A 22108-nucleotide genomic window follows, 5' to 3' on the forward strand; every position below is an offset into this window, starting at 1 on the left:
GCCAGTGTGTAACCGTGTGTAACCAAAAGTGCAAATATTTATTATTTTCTTTTTCTTGTAGTTGGGAAACAAGCCTGGAAAGAGTTAGGGACTGGCTTATACTTCTCGTTCAAGAATGTTTTGTGAGGTCTTGCAGTGCAATCTGCATCAGATAACACTGATCCTTAGGGATTACTCATACATTTTACATATATGAGAAAGCTCTAAACATCTCCATGACACAGCAAAGTATTAAGCATTCAGAGTGTTTTATGAAAAATTCTGAAACTGTAATGCTTTAAAATGTGCATGTTCACCAAACGTTCAAAAACAAGCTCTAATATGTAAAACTGGAAAACAGCGCATTCTATGGCAACCTTTTTAACAGACATCTGAAAAATATAGCAGTGCTGAAGCTACTTGTAGCTTTAAAATTATTTGGTTACATATGTAGTGTAGTAAAGCACACTGATTTGACCTTGTATAGGTATTTCCATTCCAAATGACTTTGGATTTTTACTCAGTAGAAAAATTGTGCTGGGGAATGAAATGCAAAAATGCCTGTTATAATTTTGAAAGGGTTCAAAGTCTTTGAGTGTATGTTAGTTTTCAAGTCATAGTTCCCTTCATAATATCAGCTCTAACTCTTAATTTTTATTAATACAAATCAAGTAATCATTTAAAATTATAATAACTCTATACAATTATTTAGTATGAAATTGTGCTCTCCTCTAAGTATTAAACTCTGTGTGTTTCGTTAATTTTACTACAAAAGCTAAAATCTGAAGATTATTTCCAGATAGGTAGTAAATACACTAGTACTATCTCATCTGTAAAAACAGATTTAAGATCATTTATGTATTTCAACATTTTCGTTACTTTCTGTTATATTTTCTTTACCCTAGTGATTTTTTTATCACGCAATAACAAATACGTTCTGAAAAAAAATTATGAAAATGGGTTAAACAAATAATAGAAAAGCATGTATCCAAAATCAACAGTTCCTACTACTGTCTTATATTTCTTTTGTTTTTTTACCTAACTTGTATAGTCTGTCTGTTAAGTATGCTTAGAATGGACTTTGAACTTGTGAATAGTTTCCAAATTCTATTGTTTTTAAGTATAAAGCTTATTTGCTTTGCTCAGTAAAACATGGCTTTGTTTGGTCAGAAAGTATATCCAGTCCTGCAGGACTATGCATGTTTTTTAAGTATTTCTGCTTAGGATCACCACACACCATCAGCAGTTCCATGTGAAATCTTTTCATCGTGAACTATGCATTGCAAAGTATCCTGTGTGAGCAAAAGTCAGTTTTCATTAGCTGTGTGAATATAGTGAATGACAGCAACAGAAATATTAGTTTGGCCTCAATGCATTTAAAATGTAGTTTTAGAAGTCTTTCTCCAGAACTATGTTGCTGAATTAATTGGGAAATAACTCAATCTTCAAGAAGATCTTGAAAGTTTACAGATATGAATCACTTGTATTTGTAAATTAAAATAAGGAAAGTCATAAGACTTTTAGTACACAAAGCTTTTGAAAAGAAATTCTAAGATTACAGCAATCTAAAATGATTACTACAGCATGTAATGAGTTTGGTTGCAGAATCTCCTATGTAGTGAATCTTAAAGCAGTGTTAGCCTGCGATATATCAGACATGCTGCCCTTCAGCTGATAATATATTTGACCTCTTATCCCTTTGTAGCCTATTGGTGCTTTGAACCCAAAGAGAGCAGTCTTCTATGCAGAAAGGTATGAGACGTGGGAAGATGATCAGACTCCACCTTATCATTACAACACCCACTACTCTACATCTACTTCTACATTGGCCTGGCTTGTTCGTATTGTAAGTATTTCTGGATCCTGTTTCTCATTGATGTCTTTATCTACAGCATCGGTTCTGTCACTTATCACTATTTTGACTTTTTAATGAAAGTGCCTTTTTATCAAAATCTCAGTGATCTCCCATATCGTAAAAATCTCACAAATTCTCTAGGTATACTGTGTATACTCATTTGTAGTAATCAGAGGGTCCTGCCTACCCAATTTGAAATGTATTTAGACACAGAGTTCTGGTAATGTAGGGACACGTATGATGAAGAAAATCCATCTAAAACTAAATCCATCTTAAAAAAATTCTCTAGAAAATACAGAAAGCTGAATCTACTCATATATTAATTTATGTTTTTCACCTAGGAACATATACATACATTAAATATATGTGTATATATATAAATATATACAACATTAAATAAAAACCTTTTATAAAAAGCATATTAAACCGTGTCAGATTGAGAGGGGAATTATAGAACTAGTTTTATATTAAAGCAGTATGGAGTAATTTTTTATGCAAATGAACTATGTCTCTCAATTAATAACTTATAGTTTTCAGAAAAGTAAAAATGTTGACTCTATCTTCAAACTGCTATTTCAATTCTGGAAACCGCTTAAATTCTGTCCTCAAAATCAGATCTAGGAAAAGGGGCCAAACTTCAAAGATAGAATTAATCTGGATTTATGTGTTAACACAATGAATTACACAAAAAGGAGCATAGATGAGAGACTTAAGGTTTCACAGGGAAAACTGAATTAATGAAAAATTGAGTCGTTATTTGATTACTGAACTCAAACTGTACTCTCCCAATAATTGTAAGCATGTTTCACATACAGCCAGACAAAACAGAGCTGCGCAAAGCTAGATAACTGAATTTTCACTCGTCTCATCTTTGCTTAGACATGTGCTAGATTTTTGTTCAGAAGGGAAGAATTCATATTTCTATGAGTTCAGAATATACTTCTTGACCCATGGGAAACTAAGCGTTGATTACACTTCCGCATGGGGGGATCATTGTACTCCTTTAAAATGTTGCTAAATTATTCATGTACTGTGAATTCATTTTATGGTTCACATGTGCTTCTTTGTTGCCTTAAAGTATATTAAAACCAGTGGGTTTATTTGCATGTTTATCTATTAATTTTGGCTGCTATTCAACAAAAGATCCCTTCTTGCTAGTCGGCAAATTCTTAGGTTTGAAAGTCTGCTTACAGGCTGAATGTACAACACACAAAGGAGTATTCATTTCCTGTATTAGGCTAATGCTGTGTCATTTTTACTACTGCTGTTTATGTAGTAATGTAGGTGTTCTTGCTTCTTTTTATTCTGCCCTAAAAACACAAGAGAATAAGGTCTCTGCCTTGATGACCTTGCAACATAGACCTGACAAATTATGTTTGTTGGAGAAAATAATAATGTTGTGAGACTAGAAAGCAGAAACAAAAAAGGAAAAGCAATGCTTTCCAGGGAGAAGATTGCTGATGGCAAGAAGGTGAAAATGACAAAAGGAGAACTTAAATAAGGGGGCACACCTAGATAAGTAGTTTAAAGATTGTTTAAATAGGAGTGACCAGCAAAGAAAAGCAATCACTAGTGGGAGAAGACAACAGAAATGAGAGGGAGACGTGTGGGGAAAGTCTAAAGCTCAGGAAAGGGAAGAAAGAATGTGATGAGATCAAATAGGGCTGTACATGGGAACCCAAAAGAAAGATTTGGAAATAAGTATGTATAGGCACAGTAAAAGATTATAGCTACCATGATTATGAAGTCATAGTAATTCTTAGAGAGAGATACTTTAGGCTACGAAATAAAGGATACAAACTCCTAACAGAGAAAACTATACCAGTGAAGTTGATTGTTAAAGCTAAGTCAGATTTCTGGAAGCTAAAGAGGAATTTCTTGCTTGTGAATTTTTTGAGGTAGCGTTTTGGTCTGACTTGGTGAAGAAGACGGCATATGAATGTTTTATAAATGGTAAATTACAGTCTAGTCCAAGAAGAGAAAGGTGACAATAAGACATGCAGAGATTCAAACAGAACAATGTTTTCAGTATTTTAAGAGATTTGAGGAGATTCATGGGAAGAGATGTGTTACAGTAGAGCTTTTGGTAATAAGTGAAAACAGAGTGAAAGAGAGGAGTCGAAGGTAAAATCATAGAAGAAGACTGAGTAGACCAAAAATAGAAGAAAAGGGAAAGAAAAAAGAAATTGAGAGAAAACAAGCTGTCAGGCACACAAACAAACAAAGCCATGACCAAAAAGTATGCAGGGAACAAGACAATCTAAGTAGAAACAGAACAACCAGTATAGAGTAATAGGGATTCAGGGAGGAAATGACATGCTTAGACCTTTGGTTTTAGGAAACAGTAGTTGCAGCAGGAAAGGAAGTTTCAGCCACTCTGACGTATGTATATACAGAGCTGTGTAATTGCCACAAAATCTTAAGAAAAGTTTTGAATCTCGCCATTTGGTTTTGACATACGCAATCTGTTTCCTGTCAGTCTCTTCAAAACATTGCTTTTGATATCATTCTTCTGAGTCAATTCTATGATAATGACTTAGATTTCCCTCTGTGGCTTTCCTTATCTGATATATCAGACTACTTTTATAAAAGGCACTTTATACCTTAGCCTCAGTTCTGTACTGTTTAATTGATTTTTATATCATCAACCTCCATCTCTGTTATGTCATTAATAAATTTTTTCACTGTTAATGCATTTTTTTCTTGAGTTCTTTTGTGTACTAAGAGTATCCAGTGAAAATCCATGTTAAAAAAAAAATCCATCTGTTCAGTCAGGTTAATAACATTGATAAAATTAAATAAAGAACACCAAGTTTTGTGTAATATTGCCTTCCTCTCCTTTGAGGTGTTACTGAAATCAAAACTATTTTTACACATTTTTGCACATCACACATCTTTGGATCTAAACCTAAGAAATTCAACTTATTCCTTGGGAAATCTGAGCTAACATCACCCACAAGTTTTGCTCCAGCAAACACAATAAAAAGTATTCTGGAAAGAAGTGCACTGCTCTGTTAACAGAGTTCTGGTTTGGTTTCAATGAAATTAAATATTCATAGCTTATGGATAGATGACCTTGCTGCCTGGTTCAAGAGTAATTTTTTTCCCCTGCTTTCTATGTGGGTCAGTGAATATTTGAGTTGCCGTTGTTACAATAGTTTAAACGAAGAATCCAACATCAGAATGTCATACATATCCAGTGACTTGAATGTCCTCTTGGAAAGTAGATAGAAGAAAACAGAAAAGCAGTCAGAATAGGGGCTTAAATGTGGCTATCATAGGTAGAGCTACGTTGCACTTGGATGCTCTTATTAGTTGCTGTTGAAGTTGTGTTTGTGTGAATCGCTTACATCTTCATTGAAATAAAGACATGTATTAGAGAGTGAGGTTCTTTAAATTTGTGTTCAAGGACTTTGTAGAGAATAATTGGTTTCCAGTTTCTGTTACGATAACTAGGCACTTGTCCCAGGTAGAACAAATTGTGGATTTATTATGAGTCACATCTGATTGAACTGAAAACAGTTTTCAGTGAGATTCAAAGGTGATGAGGGCTTAAATCTGTGAAACTGTGATTCTGTGATTCTATAAATCCTCTTGTAAATAGAAGTGAATATAACTCCCCTAGCTGATAGGTCTGAGCAGGACAGTCACAGATATATCAGAAAAAAGGTGTATATCTCTCTGACATAAAAAATCCTAAAAAAATCCTAAATACTCTCTTTTTCTCCTCTTGCAAATGGCTGAAAAGACATTTTTGTTTCACATAAGATTTCTCAGAAAGACACATCCCTTCCTCTTCCCTCCCTAACTCACACTCAAATGGGACTAGGCACTATTAAAAGGGGATGGAGAAGTGCTGTTGAATGGAAAAATTCCTGCTTCGCACAGCTTAAACTTGTATTCCTCATAATCAAGTATACCACTCTTCTTCTTGTCAATGAACAAGGCATGATTTTTATTCAGAATATTAGGAATGAGGGAGATGGGGTTATAATGAAAACATTGCGTAGCTTTATAGCTTTCATGGCAACAAAACCTTTACATGAAATGACAGTAATCGGTATCATAGAATAACGGTATTTAAATGAGTATATTGAATATGGATATGAATTGTATTTATATACTATAAGCACTTGACTTTCCAGAGAATAAAAACTACCTTTAAATTATGTGAGAGGTCTGAGATAAAGAATGTGAAAGCTCTGAATATCTGCTAAGGATTAAAAATCCCAAAAGATAGGCACAACAGGTCATAACAGGGTAGCATAATAGGGCACCCTGTAGTGCTCAGATATTAAAAGTTTAATCCTTGGTTATGAATTTTATTGCTTTTGTATATTTGTCTCAGATGCTTAAAATAATGTTGTCATGGAATTTTGGATTAATATTTTTACATAATTTATTGTAATTACATCATTTTTCTGCTTTTTTAAAATCCATCAACTGCTTTTAGAACTTCAACAGTGACCCACACTCTGCTGCACAATGATATTCACAACAAATTACATATGTCTTATAAAGGAAAAAAATGATAGCTAGGGGTTGGTAGAGGACAGAATTACTTCTGCTCAGATCAACAGTGTATCAGGGTTTTCAGTATGGGTAAGCTAGAAAAATAGTATTATTTGAAAAGATTGCTGTTGCAAATCTGTACAGAGATTTGGGGGGAGAATATCAGTTAAAACAAAAACAATTCCGATGTTAAAAGGATTTATGTAAACATAATGTTAAAATGATAGCATTAATAGAATTTTAGCAGAAGTTAATATAGTCCGATTCCTGTGTATGTAGCTTTCTGTTTGCTAGCTCTGGATCTGAATCCTATCCTTTTTCATTTATATTTTACATTCTATATGAAGCATTGTAAAATCTGGGCACGTAAAAACTCAATTTATTTTCTTTCGGTATTTCAATTCGTTTTGGTACTTCTATGCTTCTTACCAGTTGAGCTACTGTTTAATTTTAATATTCTATTCTAATTATAAACCTCTTCCTCACTTGCCATGAATACTTTCAATATTCATGAGTGCAAACAAAGTCACTGTCCAGTGGGAGTCAGGGTCCTCCAAAAAGAAAAGATATTGTGATTTTTTTTTTATTTGATGTAATTATTTTTAGTTAATTATTTAATACATACTAGTAGTCTCTGATGAGAATAAATACACTGATGAAAGTCTATTTCTTAGATTATTACCTATTTTTTGAATGTGTCTTTTAATATAAATCCTGAATGCTTTAAGGGAAAAAAAGGCATAGAAAAAAACCCACCATTCAATTAGCAGTAGAATGTCTTGCATTATTATAATAAAAACAATTCCATATTTCCAGTGACATATGCTGAAAGTTAAGAGACTGTCTCTGGCTAAAAAAGATGGAAAAAAAAATCAGTTCCCTTAAGCTGCTTCAAAGGTACCAGCACACTATGACAACAGCAAGAAAGATATTCCATTTCTTCTCCTTTAGAGAGAGAAATATGGTTTTTCTCTTCTTTGTAAAAATCTAGCCTGTGTTGACTGTTGTGTATAAAAGAAAAGATTGATTGGGAGGACATCCAGAGTAAAGATTCAAGCAGCTATGGTCTCTAGAGGTCTGAATTCTTTTTTTTTCCTCCTCTTTTTGGATTCTTTTGCTACCTTTGCATCTGTGCTTTCCTTATGTACATTTTAATTGCTCTTAAATACTATGGAAAATTAATTACTTCGCTCCTCTTTAATCTTGGGTTAAAAATGATGTGTACAATGTGACATAATTCCGTCAAAATTTCTTTATTAATGGAGGAGTTCTATGCTTTGTTCAAAAGTTTCAGAAAAGAAAATAGAGGATATATAGAATACAATTCAAATAGTAGATGGGAAGTAATGTAACAATAATTATGATTGGGTGATCATGAACTGTCTTGATTAATGAAATTTCTAAGTTGTCAGGACATGTAAGGAAATAAATTTGGGTGCGAATTTAATGAAAGGGACAATTTTACAAACATTCCCCATCAGACTTTGGCAAAAATGAAGACATAGTTTCCATCTATGTGGACATATGGCCAAATATTAATTGAATCAGAGACCTAATGGAGTGGTGCTGGAAAAACAGAGAATTGGCAGTGATCTTGGTAATCAGGTTCTGTCAAATTAAGAATTTTGTCTCGTGTTAACCCCTCTTCTGCAGCGGAATGCGGTGACAAAAAAATGGGTTCTCCAGACTGTATAAGACTTGAGCTCTTCCTATCCAACAGTTAATAGCTGTTTCCATTTAAGTATGCATTGGGAGTGTACTTTCAGATAAAATCAGCAAAAGTAAAAGAAACATTTCATGTCTGTACCTCTGCCACAAAGTAATGCTAAAGCTGGAGCCCCTGTAACCATCGTCAGCCTCATAATAACCATGTGGCCATTCTACCACTGTAAGGCAAAATGGAACCTCCTGAGTTCTTTTCAATTCAGTAAAATCAAAAAGAAAATCCTGGCAGGGGATTTTTTAAGATTTTATTCTGACGTACCGTCTTACAAGGGGTGAACAAAGCCTGTTATTATAAATAGCACAGAGAGTGTTTTCAATGATTGGAGTGAAGTAGGCAACAATCATGAACTAGAACTAAGCTACATAGGTCTGCCACAGATAGGTAATTAGTCTTATGAAATAGTGAATATATAAAAATAATAACCTTTTCAGCCAGAATTCAGGATTTGTTTGTGCAAAATGTGTTAGTGTCAATAAATATAGTAAGATATTCAATACAGATACCCAGGCATAGATAAAACTATACTGTACCACGTTTTTCTTTAATTCTGCCTTTATGAAGCATCTTCACCTCCAAAAGTAATTGGAATTTTGTTAGAAACCTGCTGCGTAATTCTTTCTGCTGTTTTCTTAATCTGTCTTCATTTCATTGACTACAGGAGCCCTTTACAACATTCTTTCTAAATGCAAATGATGGCAAATTTGACCACCCAGATAGAACCTTCTCTTCAGTAGCAAGGTCTTGGAGGAACAGCCAAAGAGATACCTCAGATGTGAAGGTAACATATACATTAAATAAATCAATAATCGATTTTCATTTATAGTGCTTTGTTTTATGTAGAGACAAAGAGGTTTTATATATATTTCATGTCTTTATATTCGGTACACTAGGTACATTTTAAGCAAAAGGTACATGCTAATAATGATCATTGTTTGAACAGAAACAATCAAAGATTCTTTGAAGTTGAATGGACAAAAGGTGTTTTGTTTTCAGAGAAAAACAACCTAACTGATCTAATTTAGATCAGATAATCAGGAGACGGAGAAAAGCCCAATAAATTGTTCTTTCCTGCTGTTAACTCAATATTTGGCCCACTCCATAAAACACAGCAGGAATTGGATTTGACCTTAAAGTGTCATATTGTTATAGCTTGCCTAGCTCTGGGTTTGCATTGCCTGGGGCAATTAATAAAGCATTAATGACAAGACCCATTAAAAATGTTGGCTTTTCTGTACAGCTTTAGCTTTTACTTGACTGTGCCTGGGGATATTATGCAACAATACGCATTAGATTAAAACAACTTCTACACGATATACAGAAGCAGCCGGAGAGCAGAGTGATTTTGCTGTTGTTATTCCTTACCTATTGTTAAATACAAAGGGTTATTGTTCATATACATGGGACCTTATCAGAGAAATAACCAAAATTCTAATAATATTTTTAATAATACCATCCTTTATTGATTTCATTTTCTAGTAATAAGGTCAGTAAAGTATACTATTAATTGCTCTTGTTTTAAGACTTTATATTAATGTGAATATATCTCTCCTATTTTGATACTGCCACTCATACTAGGGAATGCTAAAGTCAAGGTCGCATTTCCATTTTATTTCTTAACTAACTTGACAAAGGAAGAAGATGTAAATTTGTTTATTTATTTTCATTCCAGACTGCTTGTTTGCATAAGTAGTCCAGAAATGTCGGAAGTGTATGTGTACAAATTGTGTTGTTATTATTCAGTTACTAGTTAGTATATCAAATACTATGTTTTATGGCCATCTTAACATATGGGTAGAAAACGCTTTTTTAAATAAAAGGAATTAACCTAAACCTCTTACAACACATTTCATGTTCATTTATGCTTCCTTGGAAGCCAGTAGTATTTTAAGTTCTATCACTGTTACTTTTGTAAGAAAAAACAAAGTAAATTTCAGAACCTGGGAGGAATTTGAGTTAATATCTACTTTATTTGAGATGTAACCATTTCTTCAAATTCAAAGTGCTGACATTTTTATTTTTCCCTTGCGGTGAAATCTGGTTTTCCTGGAATTCCACCGGAATAGCTGGGAAAATGCCCTCCTAGGAGTGAGGCTGAAACAAAAGATAAGAGCCTTAAACTGAGGAATAAGGGAAGACAGTTGGAAGTGACTGTAATCTTCTTTTCTGGCTTTAGTACCCAGGAGGAGGGCAGTTAAGTACATGAAGGCATTGCAAAAGATAAAGGAATGTCTGTGGACAGACAGAGAGATGTTATTCAAGTAGGGCATATAACTAGCGAAAAGATTCTTCTTAATTTAGCAAGTGAATGAATTATCTGTAAAACAAAGAACAGAAATGTTTATATAAAAACACCAGGAGTCTTCTGAACCAAGTGGAGTAATTTAAGCTGCTACTTGCAAGGATGCAGGAATTATGGAGGGATAACAGTTGCATTGTAAGATGTATTTGTATTTCAAAAAAATCAAGTTATTAAAATAAAATAAGTATTAAAAAGGTGCTCAGAACCAGGTATTCACCTTCAGAAAAGGAAGGTAAAAGTGAAAATGTGAGGTAGCTGTGTAATTTCATGTCATTGACTTTAAAGAAGGGAGTTAGGAATAGGTCTGGGTGAAATAGTAACAGTTAAGGGTCAAAGTTGCACTGGGAGAAAGATTGTAAAATAATGCATTCTAGAATACATTTGGGAGTCTGCTGTAGAGCCCCAGAGTCAGATTTAGATATATATACATTTCTGTTATGCCATTAGAAAGAGAAATACTACTTGGAGCTAAGTCATTACAGAAAATCTAATATGGGAGGCACAGATGAGGTACGTTAGCCAATAAATGTTTTCTCCAGATAATCCCTGACCTGCATGTTCAGGGGTACTTTAGGGATTAAAGATGCTTTTCAAAACATGGTTTTGTTAATTAATGAAGATACAGGGAAGATGGGTTTAGAAATTAACCTTGAATTGATTTATTATGAGTTGATTCAGCTCAAGATAAAAATAGATAAATGAAAGCATATTCAAAATTAAGCTAAATCTTTAAGGGATGCTAAAGCAACTGGGAAAAGTTCATAAGCTATCTGAATAAGAAATGACAAGAGATTTTTTAATGTATTGAATACCAGCATTAAATGTATTGCATCTTCAAATTAATTTATTATCTGTCGATACAGAGCCATTATTGGAGTCAGTCTACTGAAGAACACACAAAGCCACTACTGAAATAAGGCTTCAGTAGGCCAAGCAGTGTATGTCAATGTTCAGTTTAACAAGGAAATTTTAACATCAGCAGGATGGCAGAAAACTTATAGTGAGACTGAAGCTATATCCTTAGCTTTATAACAAGTAGAATATCTCATGACATCTAAATTCCACCTGAAATAGTCAAATTAGTCCTTTATTTGTTTCAGAACTGTTATGTCCTTGGAGAAGACAAGTTTTCGGTTTTCCCTTGTTCAATTTTCAGTATATATTCATACTGGATAAGGCAAATTCTTAGTGCTACCTTTGTAGGGAGCTATCTAGTGGAAGTATTTACCCCAAATGGGGGGAAACATAATAAAAGCCACAAATCTGTTTAAGAAGTTGGATATAGGAAGAAAAATGTGCATATGTGAGGGGTAATTAAAGTCTAAAAGTGAAGACATGGTAACATAAATGTTATGAAATATGCAAACATATGAAAAGGAGAAGAATTGTGTGTCAGGGAACAAAGAGGTAAACCTCAGAGGAAAGGGATCAGAGTTGAAAAATGCTTACTTAACTAACAGAGTGTGAAAAGTTGAAGTAAAATTGAGTATTCTCTGAATTTGAATATCCTCACAAGGGGAATTCCTCGAGCTCCTTAGAAATGTAGACTGGGAAAGCACTGGTAAAGCATTGGAGAGAAACATGAATTGGCAAAGGATGCACAAAGTTGACCCTTTAGGCCCTTTCCATTTGTAGAGTCTGTGTTTCTTAGCGATAAATCAAGAATGAATATAGCAGCTAATTGTTGCTGTTTGTTGCTTAAGATCTTAATGAACTGCATTTCTCAATGCCATGACATCAGGCCAACTTTTTCCTGAGGCTTTGGAGTTCATTCTGCAAAAGGATGGGAAATTGAGCTATTTGTAATACTAAAAAAAAACCATTTTTTTCAGATTAGTTGTGCTACTGTTTAGAATGCCTTACAGGCTTTTAAAGCATTCTAATGAAGTTTTGAGGGACTAGGAAAGCAGTGAGGTTTGGGGACCCAACAAGAAACCCTCTAAAATCCCTACATATTTTGCCTGCTCTCCTAAGAGCAGCAACCTCTGTCTCATACGATAAAAAACATCCAGCTCTGTAAGTGCAAAACACCAAAAAAATCATGTTCGGCTGTCTGGCAACTTCTAATATTTATATGCAGTACTGTGAGAAAGTAGTGCAAAAGAAAAGATATATAGAGCTTGCATTAAGTACAAAATCTTAAAGCATGTTCTCTGTCAGTATTCTGCACATTTTTGTAGCTTCTTCCTGGCTGCACACAGAGTTATAAATGGGGTCTTTGGCAGTTTGGAATTCTACACTATATACACATTGTAAATTGTTTTCCCACTTTAGAGTTTTTTTAATCTTTATAGTAAATGTTAGGTGCTTGGAATACAGACTATCCATCAAAGCAGAAAATTTTCAAAGTTGTTAAGAATAGAAAGAATTAATTATTCATGTATTCTTTATCATATATTTGAAATTCATCTGAGTTGCTTTAAGTACATTTAATCTCTGATCTCACTAATCTCTTTAATTACTGTGGCACAGGTTATGAAATAATTTAAAAAGTGTGTGTGAGGAATTAATATGACATTTTTCAATGCTGTCTATTGTAAGATGACCGCATTTTTTGCCTTCAAATGCTGTATAAAATAATATTATGAATTGCATTTTATGCAAATAAATCTGTATTATATTTTTTCATCAATATTGCTTAACAAAAAGAGGACTATGAGATGTTTTATTCTTAAGTACTTAAGTCACTTCTGAAGTAGGTGAGTTTTAACTAGTAAATTTGTTCTTTTGCACATTCAATGAACTCTTAAAGGAAACATTCAAACCCTTTTTAAAAAATTCTGCATTAAAGTTTTAAAAATAATTACCTGACATCTTTAAGGGAATATATATATCTGTTTAGGAACCTGCAATTTTGTGAGTCAGACTCCTTCTTTTACGCGCATGTGTACTCTCTAGCATTCTGTCTCTTTTCTCCCACTCTCCCCTTACAAATGTGTGCTCTCCCCTGGAACTGAATTGTTTCGCATTGAGGCAATGAAAATAAGGCTGTGGCACTAGTTTGATCAGTTTGAAAAACAAGCTATAATTGCTACATCTTGAAATGTAACAAAAGGTTCACCACCTTAAAAAAATGTAGCATATGATTGATTATTGCTCAGTGAATGATTAAAGGTCTACTTAGACAATTTTATTCTGTATATTTGGGCAGTTTTGCTTCATTGTCAAAGAAACCTCTTCACCTACAGTGGGGTGAAACAGAATTAATACAGTGTGTGTTATATTGGAGTGGTAAAACACAAGGGAGAACCTGTATAACAGAGTTTATTTTATTGTGTCTCCCTTTATCAACATTGACCTTCTCTTGAGATAATCAGTGCAAGCTGGAGGAAGAATGAACATTCACAGAGTGACCTTTGAGGAAGCAAGTCACCCGGAAATGACCATAACTTGGCCAGTCAGCTTTCACATTTTTTTCCTTTCCACCCCCACTTCCCTCACCCCTGCTCCAGTTTTTGGTAACGTTCACTTCCTCAGAACCTCCTGTCCAGGCTCTAATCTTTCCTAATGCCTCCCAAACTTGTTATATTACTTTCTGAATAGTGTGTTTGGAAGTTAGACAGGTAGTTCTGACAAAATGTCATTATGGTGCCTTAATGTAAATTAATGCAGTTAATGGAGCTACTCCTGACTGACTTGTTGACCCAGTACCAGGCTCTTGTGGAATTAAGGGATACCAGGGGATCAAACCTTTTGGGACGAAAAGAAAGAAAGAAAAAGAAATGGCAGCTTTAAAACTTTGAAGTGAGTTATATTAGAAAAGTGAAAACGTCTGGGTTGGATTTGATTTCATTGGGAGGCCATAAAATAGTATACTTTAGCAAAACATATTAAACAGAAACGTCAGATTTGATGCAAATGCAGTATAATTATGGCAATGTTAATAGTGGACCTCTATCACCCCAAGACATATTTTTAAGTTTAATTTCTCATCAGCTTGGATTTGTCACAGGCTTGTAAATTAGGAAATGCAATTGGCGATGTTTTCTTATATAAAAACACAAGTCATATAATACTGTTAACTATACCTTTGAGTTTTAGCATAGCTATTAAAAAAAAATAGTAGAGATCGTATTTACAGCAAGAAATGTCTGTTACAATATCCATTTTACCTTTTTTTTACACCCCTCAGTAGCTTTACTGCATTGTTTTTCATCTGAGAAGAGCCAAGCTTCCTGGGCAGTTTGAAAGGTAGCTGACTATTAAACGATAGAAAACTAACCTGTCTTATTAGAAGTGTGAATGAAAGGGGAGCAGAGGAGGTTACCAGCTTGTGAAATGTCAAGGACAACTAGACAGAAATTACTGCAAATGGATTTAGATCACTAGAATCCCTATTTTTATTAACTCTTTGAACTCCAGATATTTATTGTGGTAAGAAATTACCCATGACACATTATGTAGTCGGAAAGATTTATTTAGAACCTTTTATATGTTTTGGCAAGAGTGAAGAAACAAATAAAATTTACTGAATTGTACAAGTTAATGCAAAATTATGTAACAGCTGAATGGCATAAAATAACAATATGCATCTAAATCACTGAATTGACCCATGAATATTTTTTTAAAAATGCCTTTTTAAAAATATTGGTCTTCTGTGTTTTTTTTTCCTTTGCATTACCTCATTTTATTTCCCAGGTGACATAACACCTGGGAAAGCATTTTTGTGTTGTAATTTTTTATGTCCTTCTTCATGTCTTGATTTTCACTGGCTGACTCAATGTTTTAGTATAGGAAGATGGTATTCTGAGATTTTTCTTTCAAGAACATTTGTAGCTTGAAACATAAACTTCTCAAAAGCATTAAATGAGCATTCCTTTGCATAGACCTGGCTTTGAATTGACCTTTCACCACTGGTGCTGCTGAAGGCGCCTTTGGAGTTTTAAAGATCCACTTATTGACTATTCTGGTCTGTGAAGTGGAAAGCAAATTGGGCGACAGAAATCTTCTGTGTCCAGTCCTTCGGTGTAAATACCATTACTGAGAAACATTTTTTCTCTGCTAATTTCTGACTCTCCTTGCCCTTATCTTCAGGGTGAATTTAACAATGACCCTTCTAAAGTACAAAGCTGGTGATTTGTAAGAAGCTAAGTTATATGGCAAATTACACAGTGCATAAAAAATGAATGAAAAGCAGCAGATCCTGTCATAAAAGTATGTAATCTTAATCTGATCTAAAGACCATAAAAGTTGATAAAAACATTTATTCATATATTGATGAATATGTGATGAAATATAATAAGGTCAAAAGTATATATAGGAGTAAATTAAGTTATGCACTGTATAGGAATAATTCTGCTAGCTAGTTTGGGGAGATTGAAAGAGTATTTTACATATCTGTAACTAAAACTTCAGCAATGTAGTGCTATGGAAGGTAAAATCATTGTCCTTCATTTGGACTTTTAGGACCTGAAAGGCCGCGAAGCTGGTAGCATGATTTCCACATGTGTAATAAAATATGCAAAGAGAAAGCAGTGATCTAGTCTCTGTGTCCATGATGGATTGATAGCCAGGACAAGGGAAAATGGCCTTAGATCATGTAATGAATGATGCAGACCTGGTTTTAGGTAAAACATACTTAGATGAATAGTGTTGAAGTCAGTTATGGAAGGATTGTGGTATTGCTCTTCCTCAAATTCTGAGACAACAGATATCAAGCAGGGAAGAAATAGTAGGTATTTCTGAACGTCTTCTGGAATGGAGGTATGGGCAAGGTCACCTCTTCAAATGTGACCCTAAAACATCTAGATATTTGAGGTATCTGCTCACTGTCCTTAACATGAAAACCACCAAAAGAGCAGTCTCTCTCTAGTCGTATCCTTTGTTAGAATATGAACTGTCACAAACACACTTATGAAACAAACTCAGTTATGAAACAAAGAAAACTCAAACTCTGGCTGAGAAAAATGTAAACAGGTTTTGAAAATAAATATCTCTTGGTAGTGTTGTTCTTTCTTTCTTTCTTGTATTCTTTCTTACAACTTCCAGTGGTTTCTTGTTTAAAGCAATTCTCTCTGTGCCCCAGTTGTCATCTTACTGCCTCCACTGAGGTTCACTCCTGTCTACTCCTTACTTTTCCTAGCAACCTCTCTGGCTCCATCCTTGCTGCCTGCTCTGTCCTTGCTAATCATTCCTCTCCTAGCTTGTACTTCTCCTAGCAAAGCATGCTCAGGGGCCCAGGGGAAGGGACTATTTACCTTTCCATCCTCACCCGGTGCCGGCTGTTGGCATGAGGTATAATAGAAGAGACAGCTTCTTCATTTTTTTTTTCACAGCAGAATAAATAGTGAGCACACAAAATCAAGACTTTTTATCACACTTCTCTAGATTAGTTGTATTTTATATGCTTCTACGTAACTAAATACACAGTTTGAAGATTTTTCCAAACGTTAGCACATTCATACTTACTGGGTGCCACAACTTTTCAAAATGTGCCCGTGTTTTAGTATATATTCATTCATTTTCTAGAAATTAGAAGGGGATTAATTTGTCTGAGCTATTTTCAAGTGTTGTGGTTGTTTCTTAGTCTGGTCAATAGTGGAGAGAGCAAAATTGCAAAAGGAATATCAAACGCTACCAAAGAAAACTGAATGGTTAATGCAAAGTATGGGGAGTATGTATCTGGGAAAGGCCACATGCAACATTGTTCATATCTTAAGAAAATGTTCAATTCAGGCTAAATAGTACTCGAAGAAGCAAACAAAATTGTAAGCTTCACTAAAAATAACATCCAAGAGAAAGCTGAGACTGTAACACAGTGGAGTTTTAATTTATTTTTTTTAAATACTATGTTTGGTTTCATTACTTTGACTAAAAAATAAAAAAAAAATACCAGGAGATGTTTAACTGAAATGGTTAGGGTTCTAGAGAGAGTGTTATTTGAAGAGGATTTATAAGTCTGGCACTGGTTAGTTTCCAGAGCACAGGAATAAGACAGGTCAAACTAAACATATACAACACAATAAATCTTACAAAGAAAGTTAATCACATGCATGCTGTTTATTCTATTTCTCTTTCTGTTTTCTGCTATATCAGACAAGAGAACATTAAATTACACTAAAAGCAAATAGTAACAAAGTTACAATTAGTAAATGGAAATACCATTAAAATATTCAGTGACTTAAATCTCTTTGTTTCAAGATACCCCTGAAGTCAGAAGGTTAGGATAATTCAGTTAAACACTGGATGTGTCCCTGACAGCAAATAACGCTCAGCTATATTAGATGTAAAAGTTCACGGTTAGATCCCAGGACATTTAAAACAGAAAAAGGAAATTTAAAAGTTAATGCATTTTTGACGGAAACAAAAACTTGCTTGCTATTTGACATTAGAGGTTAGTACACTGCTATGTTGCCTTAAAAACGATAATAACTAAAACCAGTGGTATGTCTTTCAAGGTTTTTATAGAAAATAGAAATAAACTTTTCTTACTTTTTCCCTTTAATAAATTTTATTTCATGTGTATATTGACTTTGGATTGAATTTTGACTTAATAATATTTCATCATTCTGAAGTCCTTATGGATTTTTTTTTCCTTTGAGACAATGTCCTTAGTTAGTCAATGATTTGTATGGTAGCATATGTTGGGTTGTGACCAGCCCTTAGTCCCAAGTTAGTAGTGGATTGTTGAGCTCCAGGAAGATTAATGTCTAGTTTTCTCCAGTTTTGTGGTTCATTCATTCTTTTGGCTCCACTAGAGAAAATCAAGGGTCTTTCTCAGGAACCTGAGAGTCAGTGAATGCTGTTTAGGGAAAAGCATGGAAGTTTGCTTTTAGAAATAGTCTGAGTTAATTAGAGGTATATAATCAAACTTAAGATTATCAGTGAAATAATCTTTTTTCTTTAAACCTGATAGGATATTGAAGATTGTTTTTAGTTTGTCTTATCTCTTCCTGCTAGTCTGTTACTTACTGCATGTCATATTTTTAAAGTTTTTTTGCTTTTTGAAATTATAGCCCATTTCATAATGAGCTATTCAAGCTCAGGCATCTATCACTTGCTTAGCATCTTGCACTTGTTAGATATTGTGTGGCACTGCATTTTAGTCTAACCTGAAATCAGACTGTTTGTAGCATATCAAAAATGATGTAAGAAGAAAGTAAATTGCCTCCCTAAGCATACATAAAATTGTAATATATATATTCACTTTTTCTTTTCTTATACATTTGAAAGGGCCATCTATGCGTTTACTCTTGTATTCTCTATGGAGTTGCAGGTCAGATCTAATTAGATAAGTTTGTGTCTGCTGTGATTTTTTCTTTTACGCTTCACATGTCTGCAGCTTTTGAAAGGACCGCGAAGAGACTCATGTTTTGTGTGCTGTGTCATCAATTTTGATCATGTTACACAACTGAATGCCATAATTCTTTTAACAATGTAATTTAGTAAATTTAATCCATATCTGGATATTAGAAAAAAGATAGTGGGCTTTAAAGCTTTTTTGCTATTGCAGCTCAATTCTTTCTTTTAAAATAATAGACAGCAACACATGGCAGTATTTATTATAGGAAAATGGATTTCTATTTGGCTCTCCGGAAATTGGGAAAAACTTTGCACCCTAAATTGTCTGTAATATATTAACACACTGCAGATGATCTTTCTACTCAGTTATTCACCCTTCACAGTTTTAATAGCATGTAATTCTGTTTTAAGGACATTTGTTATACTTTTCTGTCTTTTTAATACAGTTGAAAAATTCATTCACCCCAAATTATTTTTCCTTATATGATCAGATTGCTGCCTTTTCTCATGCAATTAAAGAATACAAAGTAAAATCAAGACAGTGTTACATCAGCAACTTCCCTCCTTCAAGTAATTTAGTGAATTAATATTAATTTAAAAATCCAATATATTTATAGTATTGAAGGCTTCACCTAGTTTCTTTCACCTGTTATTCTGAAGAGGTCTACTTTATTGATGTGCACTGCTTTTCCAAAGTTATGCTTTTCATAAAACAGATATGGGAAAAACAATAGACTGACTCTTTCATTATGAAAAATATTTGAACATAAGTAAAAGAAAACAGATTATAAAATTTCTTAAACAAGTGCACAGAAACAAAAAAGAACCAGGAATGCTTTAGTGTGTACCACAACAGAGCCTGATTCTGGCAGCACCATTTAGTGTCTTTGTATAAATGTAAAGTCTCATTGTGTGTTTTCTTCTTATTAGGAGTTAATTCCAGAGTTTTACTACCTACCAGAGATGTTTGTCAACAGTAATGGCTATAATCTAGGGATCAGAGAGGATGAAGTTGTTGTGAATGACGTTGATCTCCCTCCATGGGCCAAGAAACCTGAAGACTTTGTCCGTATCAACAGGATGGTAAGCTGCACTTTAGTTTAGTCTATGTAAGGAGCTTTAACAAACTGACCTAATGCTGCATTTCATCTTGTTAGAACTAGGTTTATAGAACTAAAATAAAAAGTGAAGTGTCTTGCTTGATGGAACCCATCATTTTACAATGGACTTTCCTTCCATGTGCCCAAAGCATTGAAAATGAAATTCAGTTATATACTCTCTCATGACAAAGCATCAGGTGGGCATGAGCTGGACAATACAGGATAGTCTGAACTACTCTGATGTAAATCACTGTACAGTGTGCAGAATTTAAGCATGAAAAATGTGCATCTGTGTTGGGGTTTTTTTGCATTAATTTGATAAGTTATTGTATAGATTGATAGAGTTGATACGTGCGTTTACTTCTGGTCATATTTAGGAAAAACAAGGTATATTCTGACATTTTGGCGGGCAATAGTTCAATTTATGATTCTGTTCTGGAAATGGATCTTCCTTAAAATGCATTTGGCTTGTCTTGCTTACAGAATCAGGAGTGTACTTTCGATAAGCTAAGAGTTTCCATACAGTTGCAGAACTATTCAGCTTGTGCTTATTTGCTATAGTGTTTTTGTGGTAGCATTGCAAGTCTAGCAGTGTTTGTTTTTTTCCTAATAAGTTTGGCAACTTAATTTCAAGAGCTGTCTGTTTAAAGAATGTTGATCTCCAAGAATTTATAGAAAAAATAGCCATATGAAGTTCAAAAGAATAGAAGAATATTAAAAAACCAAACCTGTTCCTAGATATGTATGATTTAGAAGTGTTCTCTGTTTGCTAGAGTAAATGGTTTGACAAATGTATAGAAATCTCCTAAGGACTTAATAGCAACCTCATCACTTGAGACATACAAAATGACATACACAAAGCGTGAGAGATGTCTTGCAGTTAGCAGTCCTTGTTGGTAGAAAGAAGCTGAATAACAGCTTTTTCTTGGCTGATTTCTCTTTTATAACATTCTTTCTAGAAACAAATAGTTGTCACAGCTGGTGGCAATAAATTCAAGTGCAATTTCACTAGCAAGGAAGGAGGTGGACTCAAAGGTTCACTACCCTCGATTAGCATTCTTAAGTGTGGGATGCGCAGTGACAGGTTTGTGCATTCAGAATGCCCATGTCACTGCACAGAGCCCTTTTATGGATTATGTTTGTGGCTAAACTTAACTGGGCCCAGGAGTAAGCACACTAAAGTTGACCAAGAGGTTTAAGTTTGACATCTGTAAGAACAGAAGTATGATGCTTTAGTGAAAAAGGATAGACCATCTGCCACCTATTGGAGAATGCATATTAATGATTTTCTTTGGGAAATCTTATAAAGAATGTTCCTTCTTGGTTCCTAAATTGTGTTTCTCCATCTTTCCACAGAGATGGAAGTATTAATAGCACTATAAAACACAATATATCATAAGAGATTACTTGAAGAAGTTGAAGAACACAGGTGTTTAAAATCAGAGATTGTCTCACTTAGGTAGCATACCCTTCCTTTTCTGCCTTCCACCTCTGTCTTCACAGACATGATCATTGTGCTGTTATATACTTTTGCCTGGAGGCATTTTCTGCATGGCCTTTATTTATCCCAGCATCTACTTTTAGCAAGAGCATGAGCAGTAGTTAAAATTCAGTTCTACACAGATACATTTTATCTTTAAGTGAGCAGTCTGATGAAGTTCACAAATTATTATGAAATTGGGAATTGCCTAGAAAGAGAGAGAAAGAGGCATAGATTTATTTGAATTAGAAGCAGAAAATACACTGAATATCACCCTGGGAAGAAAGAATTAAATATATTCAAGAGGAAGCAGAATTCTGGAAATAAAAATAGTACCAGAAATAGAGCAAAAGTGAGGGAAGGGTGACAATGAGCATCAATTAGATTAGATATAACTCCGTAATTCCATATTCACCAGAAATGAGGGCATTTTGATGCCATCTATGGAGAATCATTGTATCACAGAGGATGTAAACAGTCGTACCTGACTATGGTCCTTTTGAGACTGCACCTGGAATATTGGATTCACTTCTGGGCAACTTGATGATAGAAGTACTCACATTTGGATTGAGTTCAGAGGATAGAAACAAAGCAAATAACTTTTGGATGTTTAAAGAACATGATATATGCATAGTTTTTTACAAAGCTTATTACGAAGTAGCTAAAGAAGGATATTCCCTTTCACAAAAGTGCAGATAGTATCATAGTAAGAAGTAATGGAATTACATTTTGAAAGTGTAGTAATTTGAATGTGTAATAATTTTTCAGAAAAACTTCTTCACGTAGAATTTTATTAGCGCATACAGCGAACTGCCTGTACACTCTCTTTTTGGTTACTAGAACTGGACTGGTGAAAGTAAGGAAGAAATATTAAGGGATTGGAAAGTTTAACATTCCCTGCCTAACATCTGATTCC

General features: G+C 34.2%; 1 protein-coding gene across 12 annotated transcripts in view; it reads left to right on the forward strand.

Moving 5' to 3' along the window:
* Window positions 1-22108, forward strand: part of NBEA (neurobeachin) — a 498960-nt gene that overhangs the window by 424273 nt on the left and 52579 nt on the right. For all 12 annotated transcript variants that reach the window (XM_054056357.1, XM_054056365.1, XM_054056384.1 and 9 more), the window contains 3 exons: window positions 1685-1825; window positions 8731-8850; window positions 19543-19695. In XM_054056357.1, the coding sequence (XP_053912332.1) occupies window positions 1685-1825; window positions 8731-8850; window positions 19543-19695 (414 nt within the window). The remainder of the gene's footprint in view (window positions 1-1684; window positions 1826-8730; window positions 8851-19542; window positions 19696-22108) is intronic.

The sequence above is a fragment of the Cuculus canorus genome, chromosome 1 (assembly GCF_017976375.1).
Source record: "Cuculus canorus isolate bCucCan1 chromosome 1, bCucCan1.pri, whole genome shotgun sequence".
Lineage (NCBI taxonomy): Eukaryota > Metazoa > Chordata > Aves > Cuculiformes > Cuculidae > Cuculus > Cuculus canorus.